We start from the raw sequence: 16654 nt of genomic DNA, 5'->3' as shown, positions 1-16654 counted from the left end.
AGAAAAGGTGTTTCCGGCTCAAGGCTGGAGGCAGTGTACGTTGGCTCTCCACATTTCACCAATTTCAGTGCAGAATTTTACAGTGTTTGGCAGGCACACTTCATGGTTTGTGGCTTGAGGTTTTGAGAGTTTCCTTGTTTCATTAAAAGTGGGGCTTTTTCTGTGTTTTTGCGTTGCTTTGCTGTTCATTGCTTCCGGATTTGGGGGTGTGTGTGTGAGCAAGAAGGGAGTAAAATGTCTTGGCTAACTTTAACTGGATCTGTTTGTGATGTGCATGCCTCTACGGCCTCTCCCAGCTGTGCACGGGTTGGCACAGGTCCACACAGTTGGATCTCAGACCCGATCCTCAGATTAAGTCAAGGGCTCCGTAGTGGCCTCATTTGGAGGGTTCAATATGGGACACCTGGAAGTAGAACGAGAAACTGTCTAAATGCTCTTCCCCCATCACAGGATTTCCTTCCTAGCTGTGACCTCCAGGTGTGTGTGGCTTCCCAACCTCCTTGCTGACAACAGTGGCAACATACCCATCCCGTGGTGGATGGCTGACTTCTGAGAGTATGAACGTCACACTGCCTGACTCTGTCGGCCTCTGCGCCTACAGAGAGCCCCTTAAGTGTCCTGAGTCTATGTCACACAGGGAGGTTCTGACAGAGCCAAAAACGGAATCAAGATGATGACAACGTCATTTTTTGTTTTTGTAAAGAGGTTCTTCCCAGATGGTGCAGTGGTTAAGAATCCACCTGCCCGTGCAGGAGGTCCAAGAGACGTGGGTTTGATCCCTGGGTTGGGAAGATCCCCTGGAGAAGGAAATTGCAACCCACCCTAGTGTTCTTGCCTGGAAGCGTCCACGGACAGAGGAGCCTGGCGGGGTACAGCCCGTGGGGTCGTAAAGGGTGTGAGGTGGTGAGACTGGAGTTCCCAGTTCTTACAAAGTCAAAGATGACGAGCTTGCAGCTCACACTGCGTGAAAACGGGCTCGCTGGGTCTTGAGGGCTTACACAAGGCAGGCTCTCCGCCGCTGCTGTGCTTCAGCCCTCCCCAGAGCCCCGTCTAAGGGCAAGAGGCCCGCACGGCAGGATGCCATGGACGCAGGCCCACAAGACGACAGGCTGAGCGGGGAGCCCCGTGCCAGCACCGAGTACCAGTAAGCCTGGTGGAAGGCCATTCCTAGGGGGAGCAATCCTATTTTCAAGCTTATTCCTCTGTCACTCTTCCCAGCCTTGGCAGAAACCTGACTTTCTCCTGGATGCCCTGTCCTTCCCAGCCCTGTCGTGCACAGATCTGCTTTCCCTACTTGTCCTCTCTCAGGGCAGGAGGGAGAGCTACATCCAGAGCCCTGTCCACCCTCTCACTCCTCCTCAACACGCTTCCTCCTCGGACTCCAACCATCCGCTCACTATACCTGTGTGCTTGGTCGCTCAGTTGTGTCTGACTCTGCGACCCTATGGACTGTAGCCCTCCAGGCTCCTCTGTCTATGGGATTTGCCAGGCGAGAATACTGGAGTGGGTCGCCATTTCCTCCTCCGGGGCATCTTCCAGACCCAGGGATTGAATTCGAGTCTCCTGTGTCTCCTGCACTGGCAGGTGGATTCCTTACCACTGAGTCGCTGGTGAAGCCTCTCACGTCGCTGCCTCACTTTATTTGGCATTTTCAACCACTGACTTTTAATTTTCCTTCCTACTCTATCTAGCATCATCGCTACCTCTGAAAAGTTGCCATTGTTTCCAAACTTTAACTCATTCTTACTTACCATCCTCTACTCTAATGGTTGCAGGTTAGAGTTGCACATTGCAAAATTGGTTCTACATTATAATCATTCGGGAGCTTATAAAAAAAATAATAGTAAAGTCCAGGCTCTGCTTCAGACCAACTAATTCACACTTTTCAGGGATGGAAATACATATGTATTTTTTAAGTATCCCAGCTGATTCCAATGTGCAGCCAAGACTGGGAAGTGCTGTCTCACTCGTCTCCATCAGCTCCGGCTCTGATTTAGACTCTGGGGTCCCAGGTGAGCAGTTCAGGGCTGGCTGCACTGCCCTCTCAACCAGCTTGGGCCCCAGGGCCACTCATCTCAACCAGGTTGTCGCCAGCTGCCTATCTCCAAACCCTGCCTGAGCTGCCTGGGCTAGTCAGCGATCACCCAAGCTGTCCCACAGTATCTGTTTTCTACAGAGACTGTTCCAAACTGTTTCCACTATCCTTAAATCCAAATCCATCTCATCCCGTCTCCCCTACCCCTCAGCACAGGGCTGGACCGTCTGAATTGTCTGTCTGAAATTTCTGCTACGTGTGTGCACATTTGTATAGTTTTTAGCTATTTACAGGTGGGATCAGCTCACAGAGCCTATTCCTGCTTTACTGAGATTATATCCACAATTAGTGAGCCTTTTTATACCTACTCTTTATTTTTAAAAATTTATTTATTTTAAATTGAAAGATAACTGCTTTATGGAATTTTGCTGTTTTCTGCCAAACGTCAGCATGAATCGGCCACAGTGTGCCTACTCTTTAGAGGCATGCTTCCTGCTTTCTCTCTCATTCACTTAACAAACATTCACTGAAAGCCTCTGCTGGGTTTCAGCGAATGTGAGATGCCAGGGACGCTGAGATGAGAGGACTGAGATGTCCTCACGTCCACAAGCTGGTCCAGGCCTGCCTCTAGCCCCGCTTCCCTCTGCCTGCCACAGTGAAGGATGCGACACCTCCTCCCATCAAAGGCGAACCTCACAGAGAGCTCAGGCTCCAAACCCCGTCCACTCTTGGAGAGCTTTTCTTTATTGGTTCTCCAACCTCTCCTCCATGACCATCCCACCACCATCCAAACATGTTCCAGTACTTTTCATCTTAAAATACAACTGAATAGAAAATTACCAATAGAATATCATAGTCATTTGCTGTAAGCAATGCCTACAAAAGATGCTAAAATCAGTGGGCAGAAGTTTAAAGAGAAACTGGATATTTGCATAGTCTAAAAGAATCTCACTTGCCCTCCCAGTATTTATTAATTACAATGGGAAAAGAATAACTTCAGAGAAATCTGGCAAACACCACCCTTAACCAAGTGTTCAAGGGTGACGTCACAAGTAATAAGAATATAAAGTTCTTGTACCCCTGATTGGGCTTCCTTGGTGGCTCAGATGGTAAAGAATCTGTCAGCAATGCAGGAAACTCAAGTTCAATCCCTGGGTACCCCTGATATGATGAATTGACACAGCATGTCCACCTCGGTGGGACTCTTGCCAAAAATGCGCAACCTCAATTCAACTATAAACAAAACATCAGACAAATCCAAATGGAAGGACATACTGCAAAAATACGTAACCAGTAGTTTTCAAAACAGTCAAGGTCATGAAAGGCAAGAAAAGACTAAAGAGTCACTTGGACAGCAAGGAGATCCAACCAGTCTATCCTAAAGGAAATCAATCCCGAATATTCATTGGAAGGACCGAAACTGAAGCTGAAACTCCAATACTTTGGCCACTTGATGCGAAGAACTGACTCACTGGAAAAGACCCTGATGCTGGGAAAGACTGAAGGTGGGAGAAGGGCATGGCAGAGGATTAGACGGTTAGTTGGCATCACCGACTCAATGGACATAAGCTTGAGTAAACTCCGGGAGTTGGTGATGGACAGGGAGGCTTGGCATGCTGTAGTCCATGGGGTCGCAAAGAGTTGGACATGACTGAGCGACTGAACTGAACTGAACAGGTTGGAGAAGACTAAAGAGCCCAGGACCACTAAATGCAGTGTAGGAAAATGGATTGGATTCTGGCACATTGAAATTTAAATCTCACATAATCTTCCTATGTCATGGCAGTCCCTTCTTATTCTAGTTCTTTTTCAATCATTAAAAAATATGGAAACCATTTTTATGAAAAAAATGAAATCTGTAGAGTCTATAGTGTAACAATATTGTACCAACGTTAATTCTCAGTTTTGACGACTAAATTATACTATGTAACATATCAACCTCAGGAAAAGCTAGATGGAGGGTATGTGGAAACTTTGTAATATATATTTTTTTGCAAAGAAGTGAAAGTGAAAGTCGCTCAGTAGTGTCCAACTCTTTGTGACCCCATGGACTATACAGTCCATGGAATTCTCCAGGCCAGAATACTGGAGTGCTGTTCCTTTCTCCAGGGGATCTTCCACCCCAGGGATTGAACCCAGGTCTCCTGCACTGCAGGCCCCCGAGAATAACCGGAGCGGGTAGCCTATCCCTTCTCCAGCGGATCTTCCCGACAAGTGATTTGCAAATGTAAAAATTATCTGAAACTAAAAAGTTAAAAAAACACAAATAAGCTCCCTGGACCCCTCCAGCTAGGGCCTCCCTTCTTTATTTCCCTTCAGAAGCAGATTCCTTGAGAAACATGTTCTTCGTGCGCAGTTTCCGGTCCTTCACCTCCCACCTGCTTTACCAAAACTGCGTAGGAAATTGTCACCAGTGGCCCTCAAGCTGGCAAATTTATGAAATCTTTCATCTATGTGACCACTCAGGGCATGGAACCCACCTGACCACTCCCTCCTTCTTGAAACACCTTGGCTTCCAAGATAGAAAACTTTCCGGGTTTTCCTTCTCACTTTCGACTCAGCTTTTCAATGTCGTTGTTGAAATTCCTAGACTTCAGTCCTGGGCTCCTCTTCTCTTTCCTTCACATTCTCTCCCCGCTTAATCTTATTGATGCCTCTGGCCTCAAATACCATCTACAGGTCAGTGATTCCTAAATTTCTACCTCTACCCTAGACCTCTCTGCAGAGATCCAGACTCATACAGACACATAGCTATGTACTACAGGCATTGAGTGTCTCAAACTCTTTTTATTAGAATTCTTTATTTTTAAAATTGTGGTAAAATACACATAACATAAAATTTACCATTCTAACTATTTTAGGCGTATAGTTCAGTTGCACTAAGTACATTCACGTTGTCGTGTAACCATCCCCACCATCCATCTCCAGAACTCTTTTCATCTTACAAAACTGAAGCTCTGTACCCACTCAACAGTAACTTCCTACTCCTCTCACCCCAGCCTGGTAACCACTAGTCTACTTTCTGTCTCAGTACCTCAGATAAGTAGAATCATGCAGCATTTGTTCTTTTGTGACTGGCTTATTTCACTTAGCGTAATATCTTCAGGGTTCATACATGTTGTAGCATGTGTCAGAATTTCCTTATTTTTCATTCAGTTCAGTTCAGTTCAGTTGCTCAGTCATGTCTGACTCCTTGCAACCCCATGAATCACAGCACGCCAGGGCCTCCCTGTCCATCACCAACTCCCGGAGTTCACCCAAACTCACATTCATCGAGTCGGTGATGCCATCCAGCCATCTCATCCTCTGTCATCCCCTTCTCCTCCTGCCTTCAATCCCTCCCAGCATCAGAGTCTTTTCCAATGAGTCAACTCTTCGCATGAGGTGGCCAAAGTATTGGAGTTTCAGCTTTAGCATCAGTCCTTCTAATGAACACCCAGGACTGATCTTAACTAATTTTTATTTGCAGTATGGTTGCTTTCAAAATTAAACTCAGTATTTTGTGTGCAATGTGCCCTTCCTTTAGTTCACCCCCGCCCCTTACACAGTGCCACCTTTCTCTCCCATCCACGCAGTTGCACCTGCTAGAAACTTTGATGTCATTTCAGACATCCCTTCTATCCTCGTCAATGAAATCAACCCTCCATGAAGTCTAAGACATGTACCTGGACGCCTTCCCTTTCTTTTCCGTATCCATAGCACCTGCTATCATCTTTCACCCCGACTACTGTGATAACTTCCTAACTGGTCTCCCTGTATCCCTCCTGCTCCCTCCAGCCCACTCTCCAAATACTAACCGCACAGTACCTTGTGGAAATACTTCCTCAACTCCATCATTTCCCCTTTTGGCTTCACATAGGAAAAACTCCCAAATTATCAATAGGCTTGCCACAAACTTTACCATCAAGTCTCTTTCTGCCTCCTTCACCTCATCTCTTGCTTACCATGTTAAGCCAGCCCCATTTGCTTCTCTCAAGCTCTAGAATACAACTGGCTCTTTGTCAGTCTCAGAACTTTGCATCTGCATCTTCCTTAGAGTTTTTTCCCTGCAGCGATTCCCTTCTGAAATTGTCAGGGTAGGTTGGCTTCTGCTTTGGTAGCAAACAACCCCATCATCTCAATAGGTGATGCCTAAAAAGATTTCCTTATTGCTCACATCTCAGTCTGATGGAGGTCAGGATGGCTCTTCTTCACGTGGAGACTCAGGGGTTCGGGGCTGGTCTAAATTGTGGAATGCCCACAGTTCAGTTGCTGTGTAAAGAGAACAGAGCATGAACGACTCTGGATGGGGCCAGGCCTGGAATGGCACACATCATATCTGCCCACACCCCACTGGCAAGATCATAGTCACATGACCCTAGCCTAACTGCAAAGGGGAAAAAACACACTTTTCCTGTGTGTCTAGGAAGAGGAAACGAGATTGGTGAGCATCAGGCCAGTCTCTGCCACATCCTGGTTAAAATCTACTCATCTTTAAAGAATCAGTTTAAAAGATACTTCCTTATACAGGCCTCCAAGCTCCTCTAACCTAAATAGGTCCCCCCAATGTCCTCTATTGTAGCATGCTATAATTTTCCTTTATAGCATGATTGAATTGGAAAGTTTACAGTCCTTTATGTGATTATTTAATGCTCATTTCCATTTTGAGACTATTGCTCTATAAGAGCAAAGACTACATCTGTTTGGCTCCCCTGTGTCTCTAGCATCTATCACAAAACTTGGTTCATAACTGGCATAAAAGTTGCTGAGTGAACAAATGAACAATTGCACACAGTCATTTCCTTGCTCCAAAGAGCATACTACTTGTGGAAGAGAAAGACAAGTAAGTAGACAGTCCTGGTTTAGCGGGAGGAATGTTCCATGCAGGTAAGCCCAGGAACTGAGGCAACCACCCGAACGAGCTCCCGAGGCATCTTGGCTTCTTTTCGATGGGACTTTAAGCCAGGAGTCTGCAAACTATGGCCTGCAGGCAAATCTGATTTCCTACTTGTTTTGTTTTTAATGGCCCAAGAGCCAAGAATTGTTTTTATATTTTTGGATGTTTGAAAAGAATTAAAAGAATATATAATCATGTGAAAATTATGTAGATTTACTTACAGTGTCCATAAAGTTTCATTGGAACACAGTCACATCCATTAGTGTGCTTGTCTGTGGCTGCTTTCACACTGAAAGAGCAGAGATGAACGGCTGTGAAAGAGACTGTGGCCAGCAAAGCCTAAAATAACTATTTACTATTTGGCTCTTTATAGAAAAAGTTTGCTGACCTCCTAATCTAATTCCTGCTTGGTTTAAAAATCCACTTTTATGCGAATGCTATCTAAGTGTCCATCTTTAATTCCCTCCTTTTCCCATTCTCATGCCCACAGCCACAAATCCTGGTAAGCTCGAACCTTGCGACAGTATTCTTGCTGTGCCACATTTCTCCTCCTCCCTCAGGCTATCTTCTCACTACGACCAAAGCTAACGTCCAAGAGAAGAGCTCTGACATCACAGATACTCCTTGAGGCTCCTCATCCTGTCCTAAACAAAATCTGTACTGCCTAGTATTGTAGTCAAGATTCTCCACTATCTTGCCAAGGCTTATCTTTTCAACTATGTTCCTAACATCATATCTCCACCCAGCATTAGCAGTCATAACCCACCCCTGTCTTCTCTACTTCCAAGCCTAGCTCACAGTTACTATCTCTGTATGAAATATCTGCAGCTGGTGCTTCTATTTCATCCATGCTTTAAGTCGGTTATCTCAAGTGCCTCAGTGCCCTAAAAGCCTTCCTCAGCTCCTTTACTGAGAACAATTATTGGCATCTGTGCAATTCTCTAGGGTTGTATAACTGTTTTATTTCAAATCCTGCTTTAAAGTTTCCTGTGTATACACACAGATTGTTTCTCATGTTCTACTGAAAGCTGCTAAGAGGCAGGATTTGTATTCTATTTTATTAATTTATGTAGCCTTTTGGCTCCTGAAAAGAAAAAGTGTTAGTCGCTCAGTCGTGTTGGGGACTCTGTGCAACCCCACGGCTGTGGCCCGCCAGACTCCTCTGTCCATGGTATTCTCATGCATGAATACTGGAGTGGGTTGCCATGCCCTTCTCCAGGCGGATCTTCCTGACTCAGGGAATGAACCCAGGTCTCCTGCATTGCAGACAGATTCTTTACCATCTGAACGAGTACAAAATGAAAATGTTTATCCACTGCAAAAGTCCTCAAGGAGAGCTGGGATTGTGAATTTTTGAAATGTCTAAGAACTACCTGTACTCAAGCACGAACTCCACTTTACTTTGTTTAGAACTCACTAGGACGAGCAACATCTTTTAGAGACATACCGTAGTCCAGCGGGCGCACACCTTGGAAGGCTTGGGGCCTTGAGGTTCGAACACCTGCAAACACGTGCGTGAGAGGCGCTTGCTTCCAGGCTCCTCCTTTGTCCATGGTGATTGGCGGACCAAACCGTCCAGTCAGCCCTCCCCGCCTCTTTCGGCAACAGCCAATCACAGGCCCCGAGCGCCTCCAGACTACTAGACTGTTTACTAACAACAGATCCGAGCTGGGGGATAAGGGGCGTGGCCGTCCTGGGACTGTCGGGGACGGGAAGGCTCCGACTGCGCGTGCGCATCAGCGCAGGTGGGCGGAGCAAAAGCCAGGCTCACCAATCGGATTGCTCGCGCTCCTCCCTCGCCTGCCGCCCGCCGAGCAACAACAGTTCGAGCCGCGGGGCGGGGCGACTCGCCTCGCGTCAGAAAGCGCTGCCCAACGGGACCCGGCGCTGGCGGCGGCGCGCGCCCCGCGCCCAATCGGCAACGGCGGCTCGCAAGGCCGCCGACCCTGCTGGCTGTGGGCGGGGCGGCTCCGGGGGAGGCGGGGAGCGGGGCGGAGTGGCTGCGCGGTACTAGCGGCGCCCGCCGAGGGGAGGCGGCGGGAGCGGGAAAGCGGCTCGCCCCGGCGTCCGGGCAGCTGAGCGGCCGCGCCCCGGCTCCAGGGGCCGCGGCGGGAGCTGAGGGGCCGGGCGCCCCGGAGCAGCCCGCGGGCTCGGGCGAGGGGAAGATGGAGGAGAAGGGCGGCAGCGGCGGGGACGCCGGCGGAGAGCAGCTCCGCGTCGTCAAGCACGAGCTGCGGACGGGTGAGCGGCCCGCCCCCTGCCGGCCGGGCTCGGCGCTGGGGTGCGCGGGGCGGGGCGGGGGTCCCGGGGGTCCCCGGCGGCTGGCCCGAAGTTTCCCGGGAGTAGCGGCGGGCCGGGCTAGGGGCGCGGCACTGACTGACCCAGGTGTGTTCGCGCCCCGTCCTGCCCGGGGACGCACCTGCCCCTCACGCGTCTGGGAGGCGCGCCTTGCTCGCGGTGGGGGGAGCGACGCTTAGCTCGGAGCGCGGCTCCCCCGCGCTCGCCTCCCTGGAGGCTCCTGCGGTGCCGGCGTCCTGGGCGCGGGGAAGGGGCGGCTGTCCCCACGGCCGTGTGGATTCAGCCTCAGAGCTGCAGGCACTGAGGGCTTTACGAGCCATCATAGTGAAGTACCGTACTTGGCCTTGAGTCTCTTTCAAAGGTCTTTTGAGGAGGCTCAGTAAATTCAAAGCTCCAGGTAAACCCGGCTGATGAGCCCCCTTACGGCGCTCACGCGCTGATTTTGGGGTCTCTCCAGTCGACTCAGGCTTTATACTTGTTACTTTATTCCTTGTGGGTCTGGGATGTTCCTTATGGGAAACGCTTCTTCCGACTAATCAGTACAGATTGGGTTTGTATTTGTGGAGTCCAGTCCCCTGTTAGAGATCCTTTTTCATTTCTGAACAGATAATACATTTTAACGAGTTGTTCATTATTTACTATTAAATATTTCTGTGAGTGTTAAGAATTTTGATTCAGCTTCTTTGGCATCTTGGGATATTCTTTTATTGTGTAGGGACAGAGCTTATGTAGGTTTCAGGTGTGTGCCTAGCACCCCTTGTTATAATTTTGAACAGATTGCAAAGTTATATCTGTCACTTGTTCTTTAAGTTTTTGTTATTGCTGGTTGGCATTGAGCGCCAGTGTGGTGACTTAAGAGGGGTGTCAAATGCATGCTTACTTATTTCAACATTAACATTGGCTTAAAACAATTTTTTGGGGGGGTCAATGTGAGTTTGTTATGTATCTTGAGCCAGTTACTCCATAATTTTTTGGAGTTCCTAATGTAACTTGTGTGGGCTTGTTTGGTTTGATTTTCCTCTCTCAGCTTAACAGACAACTGATGTTTTCAAAGGGCTATTCAATACTTTATTCCATAAGCATTTCTTTTGTATTAATGTCTGATTTGTGCCAGGCTCAGCGTCAGGTGCTTTTTGGTGTGGAGATTTTGAATTTCTTTTTCTTTTCTTACGTAACGATTCCCTGATTCATATATGTAGACTCGTGCTGTGCAGCAAAAGCTGCTTGAAGTCATGTGTTCTCAGCCACTGACCATGGTGCAGTAAGCAGCTTTTTGCTGAATGACCGAGGAGCAACCTGCTTGATTAGTGGTCAACCAACTGCTCAGTTTCTGGGTTTTGCAAACAATGCTAGTTTTGTAGAAAACAATGAGTACTGCTTTATTTTCCCTTCTCTACTAACTATGTGAATCATCAGCTTCAAGTTTGCGTTTTTAGAGATTTTTCTGATAGATGGTGAAATTATACTGAATTCATTAGTACTGTTAACTGTCAAAGGAACAGAACAGTCAGTTTGATTTATTGCTGAACATTGAAACAACTGACCGGATATGGTGGTCAAAAACACTTAAAATACAACTTGAGAGATTCAGTCATCTTCAGCCAGCTGGGCTCCTGTCAGCATACGCGGCTGTAAAAGGCGCTGCAGTAACTTGATCTGACGTGGTCCCTTGCTTCCAAGATGTGGACACGCATATAGTCATATCAGGTCAGCAGTCGGTGATTCCTCGATTGTGCTCAGCACTGTATTGTCTGCTGTAGGATGAACAGAAAGGCAATACAAGTTACGTGGAAAGACACAGACAGGGTCCCAGTGGTGTAGACCGAGTAGCATAGCGTGCCTGGGTGTGGAATCGAATGGGAAAAACTGTGTGCTCAGTCGTGCCGACTCTTTGGGACCCCATGGACTGTAGCCCAGCAGGCTCCTCTGTCTATGGGATTTTCCAGGCAAGAATACTGAGAGTGGGTTGCCATTTCCTCCTCCAGGGGATCTTCCTGACCCAAGGATCAAACTCAAGTCTCCTGTGACTCCTGCACTGCAGGCAGATTCTAGACTTTGTCTAAATCCGAGCTCTGCCAGTTACTAGCTGTGTAGACTTGGGCAGGTCACTTCACTCTTTTAGACTCACTTCTCTCACCTACAGAATATGAAAACTGAAGGAGACTCTGTTGGAAAAGTGCGAAGCAGTTTGCTTGGCGCATAATAGCTCTCAGGAGCTGTTGGTTCGTGTAGGTCTGAAGATCACCCGGTAACAGCATCTTTTCTTGGAGCTTGCAGGTTACTCCAGCGCCAGGTCCTCATTCAGGGCTTGTCCTGTGCTGTGCTGCTCGGCTGTCATCTCTTTCTGCATATGTCTTGCCTTCTGAAGCCGAGTGTAAACCCCTGTGATCCCCACCGCTTAGCAGTCTGTGTGCATCTCTTCAACAGCATTTAACACACAGAGCTGTAATAATTTACTTGTCTGTGCTGGACTGTAAGGTGCTGCCATGTCCTTTATCCATTTTCAGCCCCTGGCATATAGTAAGTACTCAAATGTTGGGTGAATTCACTGAGTGCATGAAAATCCAGGACAAAATCTAAGTTTATTGTAGTCCCAGTATCTTGTAGACGTTAGGTGGTTGATTAGTGGATGCCAGTGACCATGAAAGCTAAAAATGAAGAGAAAGGGATTGATTAGATCAGTTAAACGCACATTTCTTGACACTCTGTTTTCTAGGCTAAATGGTGCTAATGACACAAAAGAGAAAATATCTTGGCCTCTGCTGGTTGGGGAGGAGGCAGTGTAAATCAGTAGTTAGGGTATATTGTCAGACTATAAGAGAAGGGTGCACAGAGTGTAAAGATAGCAAAGGTGAAGTTTAGGGATTTTAGGTTTCGAAGAATCAAATCTAACTGTCGAACAACAGCAGCAAAATAGAGGGATTATTATTGGAAGGATATTGGGTTATCTGACTTATTCCATATTTCATTACCTCTTATGTACTGAGTTCCACATTATATACTGGACATGTGTGGTCTTCCCCCGAAATGACAGGGTTGCATCAGACATCGCTGGAACCAGGGACTGGTGTCTCTGTTGTCTCCACCTTGAATCTTTGCTTGTCTCTGTGATGGCCTCCTTCGTTTTCCCACATGGACAGAACTCAGCTGTTGACAGACCCTGACTTTTAGGTCTTACAGCTCTGGGTACTGGATCAGCTTTAGGTATGCAAATCTTGGGGAAGGACTTTAGTAGCCTGGCTTTGGTCAGCTGCCTACTTTCAGATTGTTCAGCTAAGGCCAGAGAGTGGTGTCCTGTTCTGCTAGCATGAGAACTACTGTGGGGAACCTATGGACAGGGGTGAGACCAGACTCTTACAAGAGGACGGATTGGTGGGTACACATTTCCTTAGATGTCCGTCATTAGGAGAGAGCGCCTCACGCTGAGGATAGAGTCAGGAGAGGGGTATTAGTTATCTGTTGCTGTGCAGTAAATGATCGCAAACTTAGTGACTTAAAGCACCATGGTTCCTGCGGCTCAGGAATTCAGGAGTTGCTTAGCCTGGTGGTGTTGGCTCAGGGTCTCTCATGAGGTTGTAGTCAAGGTTTTGGCCAGGACTGCATTCACCTGAAGACTTGTCTGGGGCAGGAGATGCCCTTTCAAGACAGCTTACTCGCGTGTTGTCGGCAGGACGCTTCAGGTCCTCGCTCTGTGGCCCTTTCCGTGCAGCTGCCTGAGTGTCCTGCTCGTGTGACAGCTGGCTCCCCTGGGACAGGTGATCGAAGGGGAGAGCGGTGTGGAAGCTGCAGTGTCTTCGTTGTTAAACAGCTTTTTTTGAGATACAGTTTACATACTATAAAGTCTACTTGTGTTTAGTGTACAATTCAATCATTTTAAGTATATTTATAGTTATACAACCATCACCACAATCTAATTTTAGAACTTTCCATCACTCTAAAAAGAAACTTCTTACCCATTTTTATCGGTCACTCCACATTCTCACCACCCATTCCTCAGTCCTGGGCATCTGCTAATTCTGCTTTTTGTCTGTGTATTTGCCTAGGGACATTTTATATTATGGAACTTCATAAAATGTGGTCTTTTTTTTTTTTAATGTGTATTTGCTTATATTTGGCTGTGTTGGATCTTCGTAGCTGCTCCGTCTGTCCTCTAGTTGCGGAGAGCATGGGCTTCTGGTTGCAGTGCCTTCTCTTGTTGCAGAGCTCTGGTTCTAGGGCATGCGGGCATGCAGGCTCAGAGGTTGCGGCTCCCAGGCTCTAACGGACAGGCTCAGGGGTTGTGGCAAGTGGGCTTGTGGCCTCATGGCAACAGGACCTTCCTGGACCAGGGATCAAGCCGTGTCCTCTGCGCTGGCAGGCGGAATCTTAGCCACTGGACCAGTAGGGTCGCCTGGTGTGTGATCTTTTATGACTAGTTTCTGTCACTAAACATGATGTTTTCAAGATCCATCAATTTCTAGTGTGTGTCAGCACTTCATTTTTTAAATTGACAGATAATATTCCATTGTATGGATATACCTGTTTTGTTGTCCATTCATCACTTGATCGACATTTGGGTTGTTCCGACCTTTTGGCCATTGTGAATAATGCTGCTGTGTACATTTGTGTACAAAGTTTTCTTGGGTAGATATTAAGAGTAAACTTACTGGACCACGGGGTAAGTCTATGTTAAACTGTTGAGTTTTTCAGCGTGGCTGCACTGCTCTCTAGTCCCGCCAGCAACGAACACAGGTTCTGATTTCTCCACACCCTCGCCAGCACTTGTTCCCCTTTTTGCTTGGAGCCATTCCCGTGAGTATGGAGTGGTGTCTCCCTGTAGTTTTGATTTGTGTTTCCTAATGACTAATGATGTTGGCCACCATTTCATGTGCTTATGAGTGCTTTGTATATGTTTGGAGAGATGTCTGTCCAGATCCTTTGCCCATTTTTAAGTTGGTTAATTTATTATTGAGAAACGAATTCTTTATGTTTTGTAGATATAGATCCCTTATTAGTATAGTTTGAAATATTTTCTCCCAGTTTATGGGAGAAAACGATCTTTTTGTGATAACCTTAGCGGTAGCACCGTTTCTTAATTTTGGTGAAATCCAACTTTTTTACTTTGTTTCTTGTGCTTTTGGTGTTGTATCTAAAAAATCATCGACAGATTTAAGGTTACAAAGGGTTTTATGATTTTAGCTATTATATTTAGATTTTTGATCTATTTGTTGAAAGGCTGTTCTTTTCCATTTTATTTTCTCGGCACCCTTGTCAAAAATTAATCAACTGTCGATCTATGGATTTCTTTTTAGACTCTCCATTCAGTTCAGATGATTTTTTGTGTCTATTCTTAAGCCATCACCACCCTGTCTTGATGACTATAACTGTTTGCTAAGTTTTGAAATCAGAAATGGTCAGTTTTCCAACCTTGTTCTTTTTCAGAATTATTTCGGCTATTTTGGGTCCCTTGAGTTTCCATATGAATTTTAGAATTAGCTTGTCAATTTCCATAAAGAAGCCAACAGTAATTCTGGTAGGGATTGCCTGGAATCTGTAGATCAATTTTGGGAGTATTGCCACCTTAGCCGGAGAAGGCAATGGCACCCCACTCCAGTACTCTTGCCTGGAAAATCCCATGGACGGAGGAGCCTGGTGGGCTGCAGTCCATGGGGTCATTAAGAGTCGGACACGACTGAGCGACTTCACGTTCACTTTTCACTTTCCCGCATTGGAGAAGGAAATGGCAACCCACTCCAGTGTTCTTGCCTGGAGAATCCCAGGGACGGGGGAGCCTGGTGGGCTGCTGTCTATGGGGTCGCACAGAGTCAGACACGACTGAAACACCTTAGCAGCAGCAGCAGCAGCAGCAGCAGCAGCAGCAGCAGCCACCTTAGCATATTAAATCTTGTGATCCATGAACATGAAATGTTTTTCCATTCATTTAGATCTTCTTTCATTGTTTTTTTTAACAACATTTTGTAGCTTTCAGAGTGTATATTTACACTTCTTTTGTTAAATTTATTCCCACATACTTTATTCTTTTTGATGCTACTGTAAAAATTATTTTCTTAGTTTAAGTTTTGGATTGTTCACTGAAAACATATAGAGATACAACTTATTTTTATTAATCTTATATCCTGTGACGTTGCTAAGCTAGTATATTAGCTTTAGTCTTTCACCATTAAGTATGAAGTTAGCTGTGGGATTTTCATAGATACTTTTTGTCAGATTGAGGAAATTCTCTTCTTTTCCTAGTTTGGGTGTGTTTTTCCTCTTTCCCAATGTAGCTTTAAAACAATATTTTTTTAAATAAATTTTTATTGGAGTATAGTTACTTTACAGTGTTCTGTGTTTAGGTATTTTTAATCATGAAAAGGCATCTTTTTTTTTTTTGCATTTATGGAGATAATCATGTGTTTTTATTTTGTTTTATCAAGGTGTATTATATTAATTTTGGGGTGTTAAGCCAACCTTGTATTCCTGGGATAAATCCCATTGAGTAATGTGTATAATTCTTTTTATGTACCACACTGGATTCAGTTTGCTAGTGTTTTGTAGAGGATTTTTGGGTCTATATTCACAAGAGGTATTTGTCTCTGTGTGTGTGTGAGAGAGAGAGAGCGCAATGTCTCTCTCTGGTTTCCCCAAAATGTGTTTGATTGATTTCTGCCACCCATTAAAGATTTTATCTATTTGGTTGCTGTCATTCATACTTAGAGCCTTCTAAGAAAGGCTAAGAGAGGTCGAGTGAAGGTGTTCTATGGAATTTCTATGGAAATCTTGGTATAGACAAAAGTCAGGAGTGGTGATTTACTTTAAAAGATAATTCTGTTTTGCCAGAGGATCCATGATTGAATCCCATTGAAAAATAATTCTCTGATGCCCTTTAAATATGACTCCATTTATAATGATTTAATTTATACTTAGCTTTGTAGGAACATAATGATTATCTACAACAAGATACTTTAAAAAATTTGACAGTCTTGGTTATCTGTGAGAACAGTGCGGCTCTTCTTTCTGTATTATACGTGTGTAGCTGTATATTGTGTTTGTGTATCCATATATTTTTTATAGTACTTCCAACCCCCCTTTTTTTTAGTTTCCTCACCTTAAGAAGGGTAGGCATAACTTGTGCTCTATCTTTAGCTTTATAGGGATACTTTGGGAAGGTCAAAAGTATAAATAGGATATTGATAGTACCCTAACTTAATTCCCTGGAGCTTAGACCTTAAAAGAAAATCTGTTCTTAAGTTTCTGTCACAAGTTTTAGAGATTAAGAAAATGATCTATTTGGGCAAAGGAAGTGGAATCTCAGCCCTTAAGTCTGGGGGGATTCCAGTGTATTTTGTATTTGCCGTCCATAGTCAGGGAAAACCTTCTTAGGTGGCAAGTCAGCTGTTGTATAAAACCTGCCATTAACCTCTATACTGCAAAGCAAAAAAGAATCCTGAAACCTCAGATTCCTG

At 45.7% G+C, this 16654-nt stretch overlaps 1 protein-coding gene and 1 long non-coding RNA gene across 4 annotated transcripts in view; one reads left to right on the top strand and one right to left on the bottom strand.

Moving 5' to 3' along the window:
* Positions 1-419: 419 nt before the first annotated feature.
* On the bottom strand, positions 420-8707 carry LOC109565423 (uncharacterized). The gene is made up of 3 exons (XR_002181674.2): positions 8359-8707; positions 7133-7200; positions 420-6286 (listed from the first exon to the last, which is right to left on the bottom strand). It is a non-coding gene; the product is annotated as an uncharacterized lncRNA (long non-coding RNA).
* Positions 8708-8922: 215 nt separating this feature from the next.
* RPS6KA5 (ribosomal protein S6 kinase A5) overlaps positions 8923-16654 on the top strand; it is a 196289-nt gene continuing 188557 nt past the window's right edge. The window contains exon 1 of one of the 3 annotated variants that reach the window (XM_070798032.1): positions 8923-9152. In XM_070798032.1, the coding sequence (XP_070654133.1) occupies positions 9077-9152 (76 nt within the window). In that variant the 5' untranslated portion in view covers positions 8923-9076. Of the gene's footprint in view, positions 9153-9420; positions 9607-16654 lie in introns of those variants that run through there. The other 2 variants (XM_019969394.2, XM_070798031.1) reach the window with 2 other exon arrangements.

This window comes from Bos indicus, chromosome 10 (assembly GCF_029378745.1).
Source record: "Bos indicus isolate NIAB-ARS_2022 breed Sahiwal x Tharparkar chromosome 10, NIAB-ARS_B.indTharparkar_mat_pri_1.0, whole genome shotgun sequence".
In the NCBI taxonomy this organism is placed as follows: Eukaryota; Metazoa; Chordata; class Mammalia; order Artiodactyla; family Bovidae; genus Bos; species Bos indicus.
This window is presented reverse-complemented; position numbering and strand designations above follow the sequence as displayed.